The sequence below is a fragment of the Monodelphis domestica genome, chromosome 7 (assembly GCF_027887165.1).
Source record: "Monodelphis domestica isolate mMonDom1 chromosome 7, mMonDom1.pri, whole genome shotgun sequence".
Lineage (NCBI taxonomy): Eukaryota > Metazoa > Chordata > Mammalia > Didelphimorphia > Didelphidae > Monodelphis > Monodelphis domestica.
Genome location: NC_077233.1, coordinates 148548230 through 148568938, shown reverse-complemented (window position 1 = coordinate 148568938; position 20709 = coordinate 148548230). Strand labels below are relative to the sequence as shown.

Sequence of the window (20709 nt, the reverse complement as noted above, 5' to 3'; positions counted from 1 at the left end):
TAGAATGAGTTTGTAAGAATTCTCATTGTGAGAAATGAAGTCCAGATGTCATGAGCTAATGGATCTATGAGTAAAAGGTATAAACTAATGACATAAATACAATGGCTCTTTTTATTTCACTCTCAATGTAGGCATCTTACTTTGTAGATACTCATTTATTTTTGGATGGAATCCGTTATCTCACTATTAGGTTAAGAAGTTGTACAGAGTTGATTTGTTTGGAGAGGGTCAATGATTTGCCTAGGATTATAGCCATTGTATGCCAGGCAGAGGCAGAACTTGAAACATTCACTTTTGGTGAATGGTTAACTATATTTTTCTTAAATAATTTAGCTCCCTTTTGAATTATCTTTTTAAAGTGAATGTTGAAATAATTTAAATTCATGGGAAAGTACTTTGCAAACTGTAATGTGGCATAAAAATGCAAGATGGCAATTATTGTGACTGGACAAATAAAAGGATGTAACTTTTGATAGCTGTACTGAAGTAGTTATTTCCATGGCTTCTTTTACTAATTTAATATAAAAAAAGGTCAACAATGTGTGGTATAATGAACTTTGTTTATTCCTGCTTTTACGTGGATGTAAGGTACTCCACTACATTTCAGATAGTTTTTGACAGTTTTGATAGTAGGTATTATTTTGGCATAAGTTCATTTCACATCAGCAAACCTTTCAGTATTAGATGCCGGGGATATAGAGATAAAAAGAAAACTCCATATACCTCTTAGGCAGCTTTGTGGAACATAGATGGAGTGACCTAAGCCAGATAGAACAATCTGTTGGCTCTTGAGATACGTACTCCCAGCAAGAGTTGATGGACCTCTTTGTGAGCTGAAGGAAGGTTAATTTTTTTATATGGAGAATGGAAAAATAAGGAGTGGAGGATGACATAGTGGTTGTGAAACTTGGGCGCCAAGAAGGATGATGGTACTCTTTCTATAAATAGGGAAGTTTGGAAGAATTTTAGGTCTAGGGGCAAAGATAATAAATATAACATTTGGGATAGTAGATTATAACTCATCCATGTCTGCACATTTTGTAGGAATCACTGACTCACAACAAAAAGGGGTGACTTTTTACATTTTCTGAGATAATTTTACTAAAGAAAAATGTAGGAGCAAGTATTTCAGTGGTAGCTGCTGTTGCTATAGATTTCCATGGAGTAAGCAAATGCTTAGGTCTTATGTAGGTCTTAAGTTAGGAACTTATAGAATAGAATGAAAGCACAGTGGGAAAATGTTAGAGGTTAAAGTAAAAAAGGAGTTGATTTTGAGAAAAGCCCCAGGATTGACTTGCTGGGAAAGTGAGATGACCCATCTTTCCACCCTCTGATTGCTTTATCCTGTTACATCATTCTCCACCCCTCCCTCTCCAGCCAATCTTTGCTCTAAGAAACAGGCAATAAAGCCTTTATTTTTCCCTGGACAATGAAAGTAGAAAGTATGTGGAATGAATGGAAGTGAGTATTTGTGGGAAAAATTTTAGAGAGGGACTGTGGTTATATAAGAGAGAAGGGGCACTAAAAGATGAGTTCTAGTTTTTGAATGTCAAGGAGGATATCAGCAATACATTATTAATAGAAATAGTATAGTTAAAAGGAGGAGCCAATAAGTTTGTGTTTCATACTTAATAAGGACAAAATTGTACATTGAATGTTAAATGAGAATATGAAGGCAGATGAACCTTATAGAAAACTATCATGTTGCAAAGCCTTTAGAGATTGTCCTGCTCTGATAATGGTATGTAAAGGAATCATTAGGTGTCCCATACTTCATTTTAATTGTTAGAGTTAACTTGTGACTTGAATATAAGAAAATTATTTTATTGATACTAGAATTGTTTTTTTTAATGGTAGCTTTCTTGTATGTTACTTTATTCCATCTCGGTACTAAGGTTAGCTGTTGGGGGTTTTCCCCTCAAAGTAAACCATACCTTTGATTTTATAAAGGAAGGTATAGAAAAATGTAACTTTGTTAGTAGATATTTAATAGCAAACAAGACTAGACTTTTAAGTAAGGAGTAGATTCTTAGAAAATTAGTTCCTATCCCTGATTTTATAATAAACACCATTATCTTGTTGCTAGTGTTCTTAAGGAATATAGAGTGACTTACTTAAATTTAGAGGTATAGAATCTTAGTATTTAAAAATTTAAAAATTTAGAAATCATTTAGTTCTTTTCTATCCAGTATAGAATCTTTTTTTCCCCTCCAACATTTCAAATATTTAATGTAATCACAGTAGGCAGTTTCTCTACTAGTTTCAAATCCAGCCTATTTCATTGCAATTTTTGTTTTGCTATAATTTCTATTTGCATTTTTTGTTTTGCTATAAGTTCTACTAATTGGGTTTAACTATTTAGGCTATATGGTAATTTAAATAATTAAATATTTCTTATATTTGAAGATTAATATTTCTGGTTTTCTTATCTCCAAACGAAACCAATACCAACTTCCTTAGAACACATAGTTTGTAGACACTGTATCGTTTTGTTTGCTCAATTCTTCTATTTAGGAGATCAGTTTCCTTGGATATTCAGCACTCTTAAAAGCTAATGAGTTTAGGAAGTAATATGCTTAAAATTAGGCTGCACAGCCACAAAGTGAAATGGTGATGACTTGAAGCCTACTAAATAGCCAGTCTTCTGACGTATTCTACAAGGCTTGATTTAAATTCTTAGTATTTTTAATGTGTATCAACTTCTCAAGTAAGAAGATTGGACTAGGTGATAACTGATGGTTCTTTCATCTGACAGTTTCAAAATATGGAATGGGCTTTTAGGAAATGTGAAGTATTTTAAAGTTCATTACAATTAAACACAACCATTTAAACTATTACTTTGGCAATTCAGTTTCCTTTCATCTTTATTACAATTTCCCCCCAGAAATCTAATGTTAATTAATAGTACTTTGATAAAGGGTTGCAAAGATTGGTAAATTATCTCATCCAAACCATTTAACAGTCAGAAAACAGGATATGATTTGTTACAGAGAATTGTTAAAAATGTCTCTTTTATTTTAGAAATTTTGTTTTATTTTTAAAATTGTTTTATCACATGACTAAGTAAAGTTTTTCTTTTTGCATCACTGTATATTTTATAGGAAAATTAGACATTATATACATTCATCCACACAGTACTAAGTGTTACTGTAGCAGCAATAGCACCCTCAACAGCCCCTCCTTTTTATACCTTTTGGCATAGTGAAAATGATGGATAGGTGGTCAGGTTTTCTAAAGCAACCTGTGGAGACAGGTTAGGAAATTGCTTGTTTGATAATAATCCTTCATATTATCCCTTTTTAAATCATGAATTTTATTAATAGTTAATTCTCTTTTTCTTTACTTTAGTCTCAGATGCAAACACAGGTACAGCCTGTAGGAATTGTACAAACACAAGCAATGGCAACTGGGCCTACTGCAGATCCCGAGAAACGCAAACTGATACAGCAGCAGCTGGTACTCCTGCTTCATGCTCATAAATGTCAGAGGCGAGAACAAGCAAATGGAGAAGTTCGGGCCTGTTCTCTCCCACACTGTCGAACCATGAAAAATGTTTTAAATCACATGACACATTGTCAGGCTGGGAAAGCTTGTCAAGGTAAGTTTATTTTCCTAAAATTTCTCTTGTAAGCAGTTTGCCATGAAGGTTTTTCCATATTAAGTGTTTGATGTTTGAAGTAGCCCATTTGAAGAATAAGAACTGTTCTTACATTTTTGTACTCTTATGTCGTCGTATGACATTCCATGGGGACATTGTATTTCACATTTATAAGCATGCGCTTTCCCTCACCTCCTCTTTCCATTTATATCAGTGGTTCTCAACCTTTCTAATGCCGTGACCCCGCAATACAGTTCCTCATGTTGCAGTGACCCCAAACCAAAAAATAATTTTGGTGGCTACTTCAAAACTGTAATTTTGCTGCAGTTATAATTTTGAATGTAAATACCTGATATGCATTATGTATTCTCATTGCTACAAATTGAGAGGTTGAGAACTGCTGTCCTATATTGTCAGTTATGAGATACAACTAACAAAACCCAGTTTTATTTTGCCATTCACTCATTTATAATTGTTCCTATTGAAAATATCTGCATTCTGGAATACCCTTTTAATGGCATCCTATTTTTAAAGATCATAGCAATTAAGGAATTCAATTGCCTGAACTGACTTTTTAGCCTTCTTTTAAAGAAATTTTTTCTCTTATGTCACCTCCCCTAAATTTTCATGTCTACCAATCACATTAGACACTTTTCCCAGGACTGCCTATTTTTTAGTTCTCACCTTCTTTGATTAGATTTTCTCCAAGACTATCCACTCTTTAGTTCTCACCTTCTCTGGTTAGAATATATCTTCTGAAGTACTTCACACTTCTTTGTTTAGCTTATCTTTTGTGAATTACTTGACCTTTTTGTGATTAATTTAATCTTTATAGGTACTTAACACCTTTTTGTATTAGATCTAAAAATAGACTTAGCTTAAGTTTTAGCTTCCCTATAAGGTATGAGTTAAGTACCTTCATTGTTCAATCATGAGTTTACAACTTTATCTCCCCCTAAAGTATATCCAATTAGGGTGGAATTGTTTGAAAATTCACAGTTAGGACAGATTTGTCATCTCTTTTTATCAAAATTGTTTACTTATTTGTAACATTGTGTTTATCAGAGTGTAGAGGTCACAAATTCTCTTTTGAATGATAGACCTTTACCCAAATATGAGCATTTGATTTCATCTTGAATATATAAACCCTACTACCTTCATGTCTCTCTCCTCCAAGGTGTGCCTTCCTCATCACTTCAGACAGCAACCAAACTTCCTTGTGTATTAAGTATTAGATAATAGTAGCATGATTCAATCTTTTTTCACAGTTTTTTCTTTCTTTAAGGGGACTACACTTTTCTTATTTTCATAACAGCTAACGTTTACATAGCATTATTTTCCATGTACTATGTTAAGTACTTTAGAAATAGTCTCATTTGATACTCACAGCTATTATTATTATTATTATTATTATTATTATTATTATTGTTGTTGTTGTTGTTATTACCACCACCATTTTACAGATGAAGAAACCAAGGCAAACAGGTTAAATGCTTTGCCCAGATTTACACACCTTGGACTGAATTTAAACTCGGTTATTCTTACATCTGACCCCAGCACTCTATCTACTGTGCCAGCTAGCTTCATTTTACTTTTTAAAGTTCAATCAGTTTCACTTCAAATAGATTTTCTCACATGTACACAAATGTGCTCTTTACTTTCTTCCTTTCTATCCTATCTTTTGTCCATTTGATTTGAGAATAATTTCTTCACTGCTCATTTCAGTTGATTTGAGAAAAATCTCTGCCCATTTTTTTTTTAAACCCTTACCTTCCGTCTTGGAGTCAATTCTGTGTATTGGCTCCAAGGCAGAAGAGTGGTAAGGGCTAGGCAATGGGGGTCAAGTTACTTGCCCAGGGTCACATAGCTAGGAAGTGGCTGAGGCCAGATTTGAACCTAGGACCTCCCGTCTCTAGGGCTGACTCTTAATCCACTGTGCTACCCAGCTGCCCCCTCTGCCCATTTTTAATCCTTTCCCTTTTGCTTTCTTTCCATTTCTATCATTTCTGTTTGTGATCTAATCATGTTTGTCAAACACATGAATACTGTGAGAAATTTACTTTTGTTGAGGGAAGAAGTCTAATTGAATTTATAATTGAACATCATCAAGAATTGGCCATGTCAACTTTGAAAGCCTTTGAAACCTTTCGACTTTTTTGCAAATACTTTATTCCACCATTCAAGATCAATTTCTTAAAAAAATTTTTTTTATTGTGTTTCATTTTATTTATTTATTTTTAAGAAACTCTTATCTTCCGTCTTAGAATCAATAGTGTATATTGATTCCAAGGCAGAAAAGTGGTAAGGGCTAGGCAATGGGAGTCAAGTGACTTGCCCAGGGTCACACATCTGGGAAGTGTCTGAGGTCAGATTTGAACCCAGGACCTCCCATCTCTGGGCCTGACTTTCAATCCACCTAGCTACCCCCTAGTGTGTTTTAGTTAATAGTAGTGTAATGGTTTTTATTTGATACTTCTTCACTGGAAATGTTCAGTATCTCAGTTATATGAAAATTTAATATAATTTTTTTTCAGAAGACCTTAAGTACTATTTGCAATGTTTTCAAGGCAAATTAAATTCTGAATTTCATAAAACTGGTTTAGAACTTCTTTGAATATATCCTGTTAGTTGAGGTTTACCTGTTTTTTCTCATTTAGCAGTTAATTGCTATTATAATTTCATGGAATCTGACTGAAAGTGAAAATGTGGTGTATTTTAGAAAATCATTTGTGAAATAAGATCTGTTTTCTTTTCATATTTACATTAAGATTATTCTTGATGTTCTGGATACTATTTTTGGTCCTCTAGGATACTAATTAATCATTGTATTGATTTTCAAAGCCTTTTCAAAGTTTTTGTCTTTATAATGCCATTATTGTTTAAATTATTCCTCCGGCTCTGATTAATTATCTCATGGGTGACTTTTAGTATTTTTCTGAAATTTCCTTTTATATCATTTCATATGTTGCAATAATATTTTATTACATTTATATACTATAATTTGTTAAGATATCCCACACTTGATGTGCTTCTCCTTAGTGTCCATCACATTTGTCCATCCTTTGCCATCACAAAAAAGAACTGCTATAAGTATTTTTGTATATATGGTTCCTTTTCCTCTTTCTTGGATTTTTAGGTGTAGACCTCATAGTGTTATTAATGGATCAACAGTTTGGTAACTTCTTTTGAACATAGTTCCAAATTGATTTCCATAATGATTAAATGAATATATTTATTGTCAAAGTTTTTTTTTTTTTTTTAGTAGAGTTTAGAAAGTAGGGACATGGTTTGATAGTTGTTGATGTCTTCTTGATTACTTAGCCTGGGCAGGGTGGGGAGGAGAAAAGGGCAGGAGGTTAGGCTGGTATTGGTAGTAGTTGTGTGTATAGTGTTTTATGATTTTTCTCATTTTGAAATAGCTTTGAAATTTATTTCTGAGACATTGTCACCTCCAGGAAAGATTCCTTTTGTATATATTTGGTCAATTTTAGACTTTTTTTCTGATTTCATGATTTTGAATGTTAGTACTATTTCTTTGCTTAGTATATTGAGGCCTGATCTAGGAAAGATCTAGAAATGTAGCTATGTATTATTTTCCCTAGCGGGTGAGAATATTTTGCTATTGAAATTCACCATATGAGCTGTGTGATTTCACATTTGTTCATTGTTCTGCTTTTATCTATGAATGCTCTTGGGATGATCCGACTTACCTGAAAATTGTGTTAATTCTCTGCATTTCCTCTCCCTATTCCAAACTATCCTCCAAAAAGTGTTTTTTCTAAAACATCTACCCCAACTTAAACTGATGTCTCTCTTTTGCCTCTAAGACCAAATTTTTCTGTCAATCAAACCTTTGCAATGTAGTTCCTTCTGTCGTTTCAATCTTCTTACATAATACTCTCCTCCATGCATTTTATCGTGCTACCATACTGGCCTGCTTCTCTCATATAATATGCCTTCTCCTTCCTTTATGCCTTCACACTCTCTTTCCCATGCATGGAATGCTTTCCTTTCTAACCTCTGTCTCATAGCGTCTGGCTTCCTTCAAGACTCAGCCAAAGCATGGTATTTTGCAAGAGGCCTTTTTGATCTCCCTCATGTTTCTAATTCTTTGCCCTTTAAGGATAATACCTTCTATCTACTTTTTTGCGAACCTATTTATTTTCGTGTTGTCTTCCCACACTTGAAGTTAAGCATCTTTAGGATATAGATTATTCTCCATTTTTCTTTATGTCTTCAGTGCTCTTTAGCTACTTTTTACTTTTTGGGAAATGATATTTGTAATATTCCATCACTATCCTTCATAAGTTAGCTACCATGTCTTTCCTTGTATATTTATTGATCTAAGTAGTTTCTGACATCTTTCAGCCCATTTTGAATTGATTGCATTTCTTTACAAAGTTTTGCAGCATCTTTGTTTTGGCTCATTTCCTATTCCATCTAGAGTTTACAACTTTTAAAAATAGGTCAAGCTGGAACTTCTCTTATTTACTATAGTATTTTCTCATTTGGGTTTGATATTGACATTTGCACCAACAAGTCTTAACTTGTTTGTATATGGCTTATTCTGTTTTGATGCCCCACATCAATAATCTTTTATTTCTTCCCAGTTAACATTTTAAAATTACTTTTCATATCCTCTAGAACCTTCCAACTCTATATTTAAAGAAAATATTTATGATTTGAAGATAGAATTTTTTTGACTAGTGTACAAATATTCTTTCATTTTTTGGAATGGAGTCATTTTATAATATTTTTTCTTCCCCTGGGTCCAAATTTGCATTGATATTAGTGAATATTAATCCATAAGTCCAGAATTCTTTTTTAAATTAGTCATAGGATTTTCTACCTTTTCATATGCTACAATAGATGTTGGATTAAAAGATGAAAATATCTTCATAGTGATTCGTTTCTTTGTGATCCATGTTTGCTATATGCTGACAATATCCCTTATATTCCTTTAAAAATGATCTTGGATACACCATGAAATCAGTACCATTAATTGCTTCTCTGAAGTAAAGCTATTTCTGACCTCCTATTTTGTGACAATTTTCTTCTAGTTTAATTTACATAATTCCAAATCTAGGACTTTTAATTGTTTAGAGGTGTGACTTTCTTTAACCAAGTTCTTGATGATTATTAGACTCTGTTTTTACTATCCAAGAACCAACTTAGGTATATCCAACTTGGCTCATCACTGCAACTGACTACCAGTTGATACATTTTTTGGCCATGGAAATCCAAAAAGCAGAAGAATAGTACAAAGTGAGCCTTGTATTTTATGGAATTCCCTTCTGCTTAGCATTGCTAATGGCAGAGTTTGGCAGTAGGAGTAGAGGGTGCCAAGAATCAATAAATAGTCATTATCTTTTGATAGTTCTGATATTAAATCTTTGTCCAGTGTTGTAAGATCTGAATATATCCATATTTACATTTTTGTTGAAACCGTCTAATTTAAATATAACAGAAAGTTTTAAATTTGCTTTACAGAGTAATATTTCATTGTTTTTCTGTTCATAGTTGCCCACTGTGCATCTTCACGACAAATCATCTCCCATTGGAAGAATTGCACTCGGCATGACTGTCCTGTATGCCTCCCTTTGAAAAATGCCAGTGACAAGCGAAATCAACAACGTAAGTGTTCACCTTGGAAGATGAATATAAAATGAAGAAGTTCAGGTGTTTTTCCTGGAGGAGAAAAAAAAAGAATAAAGGAAGAGTAGAGTGATACTGTTCTTTACAGAGTGTGATAAAGATATAAGATCAGGAGCCATTATTATTAATATAGAGCAGGTTTAGCTCTATTCTGTAATATACACAACAAATCTTTAAAAAATGGCAATTTGGAATTTTTTATGTAACTATCCTTAGATTTGGGCTTATGAAAATGAAGGAATTCCGAGTTTATCAAGAAAGATACCTTACTTGAAGTTCCCTACTACACTTCTTTAGATGAGGCAAATAGATCATCTTCTGATTTAGTGTATCTAAGGTATTGAGTAACTCAGAACAAAATAACATTCAATTTGTATGCATGATAATTTGAAATGGGAAAAATGTTTTTTGTTTGTTTGTGTGTTTGGTTTTTTTTCCCCCTTTACTTATCTTGAGTTCATGGAGTAGGATGTTCCATATACTTTTGTTAGACATATTTATATGTCTTCCTTAGAAATTAAATACACATAGTTGGCTCTGTAGCAGTTTCTGTAATGTATTTAGATTAGTTCATTCCTTTGCCCTTAAATTTTTCATTGCAAGATTAACTCTGATTTATATACCATTTGTCCAAATTGACCTCAGTGATTTAGACTTAAAAAGGAGGCCAAAATAACTGCTTCCTTTGTGCTTTGGTCGAGTTTTTACTTTATGGACCTGTATATCGTTATCCACTAATTACAATTTTTCCTGCCCTTTCAAAAAGAGCCCCTGTGTTCTTTTCATTTTCATTTGAGTTCTTCCATTTTGAGTAATGAGATGTACATGGACCTAATCTGTTTCTCCCTTTTAATTTGTATGTTGCTTATCCTAGTAGATGTCTGCATAACTACCAACCAGGGGTTGCAGCTTAGTGGATCAGTGGATTGAGAGCTAGACTTGAGATGTGAGGTCCTGGGTTCAAATTTGGCCTTAGACACTTCTAGTTGTGTGCTCCTGGACAAGTTACTTAAATCCTGTTGCCTAGACCTTATAGTATTTATATATATGTATGTATGTATGTATGTATGTGTGTGTGTGTGTGTGTGTGTGTGTGTATATATATATATATATATTAGTATAGTGCCTAGATCTGTACACAGTATTGATTCTAAGATGGAAGATAAAGGTTTAAAAACAAATAAAATAGCCAACCAGCTTTTATTATTCAAAACCAGTGTTTCCTGTGTAAATATCCTGTGTTAGTTTCCCTTATTATCTTCCTGAAGTCTTCACTTTTACTTAGAGTATATCTACTGCTTTTATTTCTTTCTTTGTTTGGCATATGGAGAGTTTTCAATAATCTTTATTGTAAAGTATTATTAATTATTTGTGCTACAGATAGCAATATTTTCTTATACTAAGTTTTGTCATTACTCCTTATATAACACTACCTGGCTATTAGTGAGAAGATATAAATTTTCCTTACTTAGAGAAAAGATAAATTGGAGTTGTGAAAGAATATGCTTTACAAAAGGACTTTTCACTTAAGGGGAAAATTAAGGAACAACTTCCTTGAATTCATTTATGTTCATTGTGAATTCCAGTGTATACATATTTCAGAAACATTTGGACTATGTAAATGAATTAGGTCTTTTATCTGATTTTTTTTTCCTAGTTGAATACATAATGATTGCTTCTCCAAAAATTTCTCCCTCCCCTTTTCCCCTTCTTTTAATGACTTAACCACAGCAAAAAGTGCGAGTGTGTTTTAAGAATTTTTGCCCACTGTGCCTCATCCACAATTTGTGAATAAAGATAACATATAATATTTAAAAATCTCTCATGTAAGGTCTATCAACTCAGGAAATAAACTTTTCCATCTATCTTCTATCTTAGAATCAATACTGTGTAATGGTGCCAAGGCAAAAAAATAAGTACTAGGAAATTGGGGTTAAGTGACTTGCCCAGGATTACATAGCTAAGAAGTGTCTGAGGCCAGATTGACTCAAATTTTTTTAAGCAATAACTTTTTTATCATTTATATCCCATGTAGATATTTTGCTTTCAATGTTACATTTGGGGGTGGGGTTTTCTGGGCAGTTTTTCTGAACATATACTGCCACAGCCATTTCAAATTTCTATAATTTTTTTTTTTTTTGGGATGGGGGACTGTCTCATGTGGTTTTTATGAAAAAAAATTTTTTTTCTCATGTGGTTTAAGAAAACAACCAACATGCTAGTAACTGTGACTGTTGTGAAAATTGATTCAATATAGTTGCTCTCAAGTGGTGAACCACAGCTTTTCTTTCAGTTGTAATATAGGGTGTTAAAAGAGTGATTTCATAATTTGATGTCACTGAAGAAGATACAGATTATCATTGTAGGGTTCACTTTTGATTCATTGGAGAAATGAAAGAATTTTGCTTTAAAGTTTTTCATTTTAATATAAGTTTCAGCTTTGAGTAGAATGTGTTTGACTTCAATATATATTGTATTTATATTGTGTTTTGTAGTTACAGTTTAATATATTAACTAGAGAAGAAAGGAATTTTTAGTGTGTAAACCCTTTTTTGTTAACTTTCACTTGTTTGTTTGTTTTTTTTTTGCATGTCTATAAAATGCTACAAAATAACATCTTAAAAGATGAACTTTTCCTTCTTTTTCAACAGCTTTTAAGGAAGGAAGTTATCAAGTTCATTATTATCAGGAGTTAAACCTTATTGAATATCTGATGCAGACAAGCTCTTGATACATAACATAACAAGATATGGTCCTCTCATTCAGGGATCTGAAAATCATTAGGAGCTGGAATGCACATATGCATACACACATAATACAAAGTAGCAAATGCTAAATAAGTAGATAATTACGGAATATGTGGTTTTGGAGATGAGGCAAAAGTTTCAAGGAGAATGCAAAACTTAAAACTTTATTAAACAAGAAAGCTAGGTGGAACATTGGAAAGAGCTCTGGGCCCATAGTCAATCTCCATTAGATAATTTTTTATTTATGAATTTGAATTTTCTCCAGTAAATCTTAAGTATGTATACATTTTTGCAGTCTTAAATTTGATAGAACTAGAGAAGTTAATTAAATGGAAATAGAGTATATAATTTTTTGTATTGAGAGAAAACGTTTTTTAAAAATATTACTCTGGTTTTACCATGAACCTGTGTAATATATTAGCATATTTTGCTTGAATGCTTGCCGAAACAACCCTAGGAAATAATGTTTTTTGGATACTAATTTTAATCAGCCCTTATTTCTTTTCTTTTTTTTTTAAACATTGTTTTATTTGGTCATTTACAAACATTATTCATTGGAAACAATGATCATTTTCTTTTCCTCTCCCCACCCCCCTCACACCCCCTCTCCCATAGCCAACGCACGATTCCACTGGTTATCACATGTGTTCTTGATTCGAACCCATTTCCATGTTGTTGGTATTTGCACTAGGGTGTTCATTTAGAGTCTCTCCTCAGTCATTTCCCCTTAGCCCCTATAGTCAATCAATTGCTTTTCATCTGTGTTTTTACTCCCACAGTTTGTCCTCTGCTTTTGGATAGTGTTTTTTAGATCCCTGCAAGTTGTTCAGGGACATTGTATTGACCCTAATGGAGAAGTCCATTACCTTCGATTGTACCACAGTGTATTAGTCTCTGTGTACAATGTTTTCCTGGTTCTTGTCCTCTCGCTCTGCATCACTTCCTGGAGGTTGTTCTAATCTCCATGGAATTCCTCCACCTTATTATTCCTTTTAGCACAATAGTATTCCATCACCAACATAAACCACAATTTGGTCAGCCATTCCCCAACTGAAGGGCATCCCCTCGTTTTCCAATTTTTGGCTACCACAAAGAGTGCAGCTATGAATATTCTTGTACAAGTCTTTTTCCTTATTATCTCTTTGGGGTACAAACCCAGCAGTGCTATGTGAACCGTTATTTCTAAAAGTTAAAACAGTCCTTCATGATCATGGGTTACTTCTGGAATTGTTCTTAAAAGCTTTAGGTGTATCTCAAGATACATTCAGGTTTCTGGATTTAACTAGACCCCATGGAAAATATCCTAAAGAAATTAAATCCTTGAAGTTTCTAGCACTCTCCTCGATTCCTTGTCTTGTCCAGGCTCCTGGTCTCTAGAAAGAGGATAGTGAGAGTTTCTATATCTGGTTTGTATTTGATTAAAATGCTATTCTAAACTCATCCATAGTTTGATTTAGTAATGTATTCCCCATAGAAACTATTGTATATGAGGATGGAACCAGAGTTTGGATTTCTTATATTGGGATTGAGGGTTTACAAATAAAACTGATATGCTCATGTTAAAGGCATGGATTTGCTGGGGTGTGGACAGGTGAATTTTAGTGTAATAATTGATGCTTGAAAGCTTACAGTTGTTAAATGTACACCAAAGATGTTCATGGTTCCACCAGAAATAAGTTTTTCTTTTCCCCCAAGGAAACTTGAATATGTTTGACATGAAGAAAGAGAAAATGTAGAAACTTTGTAGAAAAACTATATAAGTGGAATATAATTGCAAGAAAATATTATTTAAAACTGAATACTAAACATATTGTAATCTTATTAGTTTTTCCCCTATCCAGACCATCTTTATTCTCCCAAATATTTTGTCATTTATTATGTCATTGCTCTAAGAATTACTAGAGCAGATTCTTTTTGAATGGTTCAGGTTTTGATTATTCTGGTTGCTTTAAATGTTCTGGTTTTTAGAATAATGTGATACTAATCGTCTTTCATGGTACCCCCTTTGATTATTTGTAACAATCTGAATTAGTTGTTTTGTTTTGTTTTTAATTCAATGAATTAGCCGTTATAAAACAGTTTAGACTTTTGGTTCTAAAAGGGTACCATAGCCATTTATTGAGTTTATTTACATTTACCTTCACTGAGTCCCTGTAATTCTTGATCTACATTTGCACAGTATATGAATGCCTGTTTGAAGCGTTTAAAACAGTTCATTATCTCATTCTTTCTTTTGCAGCTTTATTACTCATTCTTTGTGTCCAAACTTTCATTAAGCCAAACTAGACCAATCTTACTATTCCTTTGGCAAACACTCCTTTTCTCATTACCATTCCTTTGTACTTAATCTTCTCCATGTTTATAATGAATTTTTTTCTCACCTTATTTTCTTGGGATTCTTTGGATCTTAAAGTACAACATCAAGGCGTAATACACTTTCTTTCCACTTGCCTTTTCACTCTCTACCTTTCTCTAGCTGAACTACTATCCTTGCCCTTAGGTTACCCTGTTCATGGTTTGTATACATTTATATATGAGTATATGTGTCATTTGGAAATTGCTTTAGGGTTAGGACTATTTTACTTTTGACCTTGTATACCTTACTACCTGGCACATAGTAGGTACTTAATTAGTATGTGTTGATTAAATGATAATTTACCTATAATTTTAGCATAGCTATCTGATTTCTTAGACTGTAGCTGGTTAGGTAAAGGGATATTTGAAAAGGCATCATGGATAATAACAACAAGGAAAGTGCCTGAATACTGATTACACTGTAGCATATTTTTGGTAGCTATGTTGACCTTAGTCGTGATTAAATCATTAATTTACAGAGGCAATGAGGAATATAACATGGTTTAGTAACTTTTTAAAGACTAAATCAGTCCTAAATGAGCCTGGAAAGTTCATTTATGTAATGGGACAATTAACTTAATGATATTTTTTAAGTGACTGCTTTTTGCCAGTCTAGGGGTAGTATGAAGACCCTTGGGTGCATAGAGTCCTATCGTGGTAGCTCAGAGCCCTAGTTAAGGATATTACTCAAATGCTCACACAGAAGTTTGTCTTTTTTCTAATTTAGATTTATCTTTATCTTTAGTTAATCAATGTCTTATTTTTTAATTTTTATTTATTTATTTCCTTTTTAATGCTATAGGCAGTAATTTGGATATATAAATCTGGATAGGAAGCATAATTCTTAAGTAAAAGAAGTCGGAAGGAATAGTTGAAGAATCGGGGCTTTTTTGTTGGTGAGATAGGTAACTAACACTTCAGGGATTTTTTAGTTTGTTTTGTTTTAATTTTTAAAAATATTTTTCTATGTTTACATGATTCATTTTATTTCCCTACCCCCTCCCTGAGCCAATAAGCAATTCCACTGGGTTGTACAAATGTTATCACTTGATATCTATTTTCTTGTTATTCATTTTTATCATAGAACCAAAACCCCAAATCATATATACATATAAACAAGTGATAAGTGATTCGTCATACGTTTTTCTTCTGCGTTTCTACTCCCATAGTTCTTTCTCTCAATGTGGATAGCATCTTTCTCATAAGTCCTTCAGGAATGTCCTGGAGTATTGTATTGCTATTCGAGTAAAGTCCATTACATTGGATAGTTCCATATTGTTTCACTTCCAGTGTACAATGTTCTCTTGGTTCTGCTCATTTCACTCTGCATCAATTCTTGGAGGTCTTTCCAGTTCATATAGAAATCCTTCAGTTCATCTCTCCTTACAGCACAATAGAATCCCATCACCATCAGATACCACAATTTGTTCAGCCATTCCCCAATTGAAGCACGTCCCCTCAGGATTTTCCAATTTTTTGCCACCATAAAGAGGGCGGCTATGAATATTTTTGTACAAACATTTTTTATTATTATTTCTTTGTGGTACAAACCCAGTTACACTTCTGTTTTTAATGCAGTGGGTATTAAGATAGCTTTCTTTTGTCAGAACTTTGTTTGGAGAACCAGGAAGAAGAGCTCAACTTCTGTTTCTCATTCTTCTTTCAGTCTTTGTTTTGCCCATTTCCCCTGCTACTCTTTCTATTCTTTTTTCTATATACTTGAGAGTACTGTTTCTCCACGTAAGGTATTCAGTTCTTGAAGTCCCAAGTCTTATTCCGTACATAGTACCTCTATTTTCATACACATTTGGTATCATAGGTTTTTATATGTATAATTTGAATTTTATATTGATACATTTTAAAGTATCATAGACATTTTCTTTGATTTAGTTGTTTTCTTTATAATATTTGTATTCTTTAAAAGGGGGATACATTAGAAACATTAATATTTTAATAGCTACATTTTTAAAATCTCTGGGTATGTTAAATTTTAGAAAGAAAATATAAAAGGAATTGGATTTTACTTATCTGTCATAAAATAAGAACTTGGGATTTGCACTTAATGTGTAATAATGAGGTGCATGTAATGTATAATTGTGTCAAGTGAGTTTTAATGGGTATATAACCTGGCTTTCCTTCTTAGAAATGGTAATTATAAAGATTTTTTAAATTTTTCTTTTTAATTAAGGGTGTTTGGGTTTTTTGTTTGTTTCTTCAGTATTTCTCTTCTGTTTGAGGATTTTACTCTTGATTAGACTGCTTAGTGAGAAGGTTGATTTATATTTCTTACCATAGAGTCTACATACATTTTAAGGAATGGTTTTTAATTATGCTCTACTGTAGTGATGGCAAGCCTCTTAGAGATAGAGTGCTGTACCCCTCCCCCAAGTGCCACCTCTCGCCGCCAATCTTCTTACCCCATACAGGGGAGGTGTAAGAATTTAAATTTAAGTTTTTATGCTAATATGAAAGTTCTAAAGTAATATTGTAGTTGTCAATTTAAAAATATTGAAGCTTAAGTCAAAATGACTTTTAGCACTTTTAGTTAAAAAGAGTTGGAAAGAGCGAAACTGTAAAAATGTAGATAAAGAGACAGATTCTAATAAGCCTACCAGCCCTTCTCCTGAGAAGCCAGGCTCAGCCCCATCAGGGTTCCCCAAGACTCTTTATTGCCACGTGGATTTCCTGGTAATCATCAGCCAGAAGTCTCTGTGGTTTTTCAGCCAGGTTTCCACCAATATAGCCTCTTCTAAGGCAGTGCTCTCCAGAATCAATCTCACCAAAAGCCAGAAAAGGAAGGCCACCTACCCACCCAGCAAGCTATCACAGGATCAGGGAAAAAGTCCTCCTCCAGTCCAGCTCCCCAACATAGAGTAAATGACTGAATTCTTGAACCAGCCTTTGTAAAAGCAGTTTTCTTGATGTCACTTCCTGTCACTCCCCCACTTTACAGTAACCAATCGAAGTATTTCAATTTGCCTAGCACTGTTGCTCACACACAAAAAGGCCTGACCTTTGGAGATGTGAGCTTACTCTAGTAAGTGACTTGTGAACTCTCTTAGTATTAGCTAAAAATAGGCAAGAGGACAGTTAATCCTATCTTCACAGAGAGAGAGGAAGCATTCCCATTGGGCAACTGAAGTGAGGAAAGTCTTCAGGTGCATGGAGAAGTGGGAGGGGAATAGCTTTACCCCAGTCCCTCTGGCTTTCTAGTAAGGAACTCTGGTTTGTATCTGCAGGCATGCCCATAGAGAGGGCTTTGTGTGTCCTTTTTGGCATAGGTTCCATAGGTTTGCCATCATTGCTTTAGGATATCATATTGTATTGATATTATAAGTTGTTTACTGCCAATTACCTTAGGGTGGTTTTAAGAGGAGATTTTATTTAGGAGGTAAAGGTGTCAAAACTATTGAGTTCCTTCTAGGTTCTCTGTAGAAAGCTGGTGAAACAAAGTGACACTGATCAGCTTTTCCATTTATCATGGTATAGAAGAGAAGTTAATGGAAGAGCATTATATTTAAAAAGAGTTGGGGAAATGTGGTTGAGAAAGAAGTAGTTTGATTACTTTTAATCTACGTTACACTTTAGTTATGTCACCTCCCCATGTTAGAATGTGAATTTCTTGGAAGTCAAGGATCATTTAGCCTATTGGATTAATGGCACATAATTAGTTTATTTGAAGAAATTTTAAGTTGCTATACTTGTTTCTGTTACTTTTTACCCTAACCACTATTTAATCCTTTTTTAAAAGGTTGTGTTTTTTTGTTTTGTTTTGTTTTTGTTTTTGTTTTTTACCATTCATAGATATTTGTGTTCTTTATAGATACAAATAAAGAATAAAGTTGATGAGATCAACAGGAGTAAAAAGATGAAAATTTCTAATACCAACAGGGCTACCTTAAATGTTTCTATTCTTAAACTTTTGTATAGTAGGAACATATTTGTAGTTTTTGATAACAGTTCATACTTTTACAATTTTATTTTCCATTGGATATGCTGAGAGTACAAACAAGTTATATTATTTCATCTTGTTTTTCTTCCTAACATTTATTACCTATCTTGTCCTCCTTAAAAAATTTAAATCTGGGATCATGATAAGTGCCTTTGTTTTATATTTCTGAAATCTGAATGTTAGTGATGGGTTATAGACAACAATATTTGCTATAAGACTACTGGCAGTTTCAGTCAGTGCCACAGTTTGACAACTATTTCTAATCCTTCTTAATGTTGACTGCTCTCTAGGTTTTCATTATAACCTTTCCCTGGGTTCTTTTTTCTACCTATACTATTTATTATCCTTCTCAGTATTTTTTTTTCTGGCTTATTTATATTTTAACCTCTAATTGCCATTGCTGACCAAGGGCCTTTATCTAAAAAAAAACTTCAGTGGGTCCCTGTTGTCTGCTCAGTTTTAAAACCCTTCAAAACTTGGCCCCAGCTTTATTGTATATTATTCATCTTCATGTACTGTACAGTTCAAACCATATTCTATCTTCTCTCTCTACCCCCTTTTTTCTAACTACCATTTTTGGAATATGCTTCCTTTTCACCTCTACCTCATGGGATTCTTTACTTCTAAGATGAATTTCAAATGCTATTTTCTACACAATATTTTTTCAGTATTTCCCAGATTTTCTTCCACAATTTTTATTTAATATTATTTACATATTCTTCATCCTTAGATACAGATATAAAGAGATCTTGAGAGTAGAGACCTAAAAATTTTATTGTGTTTGTATTTCTAGTTCCTCTGACTAGGCCTGGCACACACTATAATAGGTGCTTAACACATGCTAATTGATTTTATTCTTAGATACTTTGTTGTTTGTAAATTGCCTGGAATAGTTTTTGAGATTTTGTAGCCTTCTCATCCATTATGTTGCTTACCAGGTTTACTGAAAAGTAGTTTTCATCTTCTTGATATTGTCCCTAGTGAACAATAAAACTTTCAGAACACTGTTAGCCAGAAGGAATAACTACTTGGACTGGCCAAATCATTTAAAAAAATCTTTGCTACTTTGCAGTTTTCTGTATGGACACTTTGGTCAACTCACTGACACTGAATCCCTGTGGTGAGTCTACCTGCCTCAAGTCTCTCCCCACTCCAAGCTGTTTTCCATTTAGCTACAAAAGTGGTTTTCCTAAAACAGATCTAATCATGCCACTCCTTTACTCAGTGAACTGGAGTGGCTTCCTGTTGTTTCCATGAGCAAATAAAAAATGCTTTATTTGAAATTCAAAGCCCATTATAACTTATTTCCCACAATTTTTGCAGCCTTCTTAAATCCTTACCCTTTGACCTATGACACTGGTCACCTGACTGTTACATTCTGTTTCTCCTCTCTGGGTATTTTCTCTGACTATACTTGTACTTCATACTTAGAATGCCCTCCTGCCTTTACTTCAACTACTGACCTTGTTGACATCTTTAATTTCTAATTAGAATCCTACTTTATATAGGAAGACTTCCCTAATCACTATTAATTCTGGTAGTTTCCCTCTTTTAATTATTCTTAGTTAACTTGTATTTAGCTTTCTTTGTATATATTTGTTTATATGTTGTCTCTCCCATTAAAATATAAACTCTTTGACAACAGTGACTGTCTCTGCCTCTTTTTGTATCTTTAAGTGCTTAGCACAGTGCCTGCCATAAAATAGGTGCTTAAAAAATGTTAATTGATTGGTTTATTGATTGAATGATTTCCCCACTTGACTGGGGCTACACTTGAGAAAAAAATTTTAAACCTCATCTTGTATTCTTGGAGCTTTTAGCACTGAACCTTCTCTTATTTATGGAAATTCTCTAATACATTCTTGGCTGAAAACCTTGCCTCTATTTTACTGCATAAGTTGAAACCATTCATTTAGAGTTCCTTTTCCCCTCCTTATCTCACATCACTGAGATGCCTTCTACCACTTTCTCCTTCACCCCTCTCTCTTGAGATAATCCTCCCTTGTTCAGACAAACCCCTGTATATGCAGAAGTGGTCTCTATTCCATCTTTTATTCTCCAGTAGATTGACCCCTCTGTCATTCCAATTTCCACTTATTTTTAACTTCTCTGTGTATATTGGCTACTTTGATCCTGCCTACCAACATTCCAGTGTCTTTCTCATCTTCAGAAGAACTCACTTATCCATTCAGTATGCATTCTTTTATTCCTATGTTACCTTCTTGGGGGGGTGGGGGGACTAATCTTTAGAAGAATATCTCCAATTAATACCTCAACTTTCTTTCACTCATTTTATTTAGCTTTCTGCAGTCTGTATTCCAAACTCCTGATTCAACCCAATCTGTTCTTTTCAAAAGTTACTGATGATCTCTTAATTGACAAATCCCGGGGCCTTTTTAAAA

The 20709-nt window shown here is 33.5% G+C and overlaps 1 protein-coding gene across 4 annotated transcripts in view; it reads left to right on the top strand.

Annotated features, from left to right (window-relative positions):
• The window catches only part of CREBBP (CREB binding protein), a 165424-nt gene that overhangs the window by 76691 nt on the left and 68024 nt on the right, over positions 1–20709 (top strand). For all 4 annotated transcript variants that reach the window (XM_001363599.4, XM_007499077.3, XM_007499078.3 and 1 more), the window contains exons 4-5: positions 3349–3598; positions 9119–9232. In XM_001363599.4, coding sequence (XP_001363636.1) covers positions 3349–3598; positions 9119–9232 — 364 coding nt within the window. The remainder of the gene's footprint in view (positions 1–3348; positions 3599–9118; positions 9233–20709) is intronic.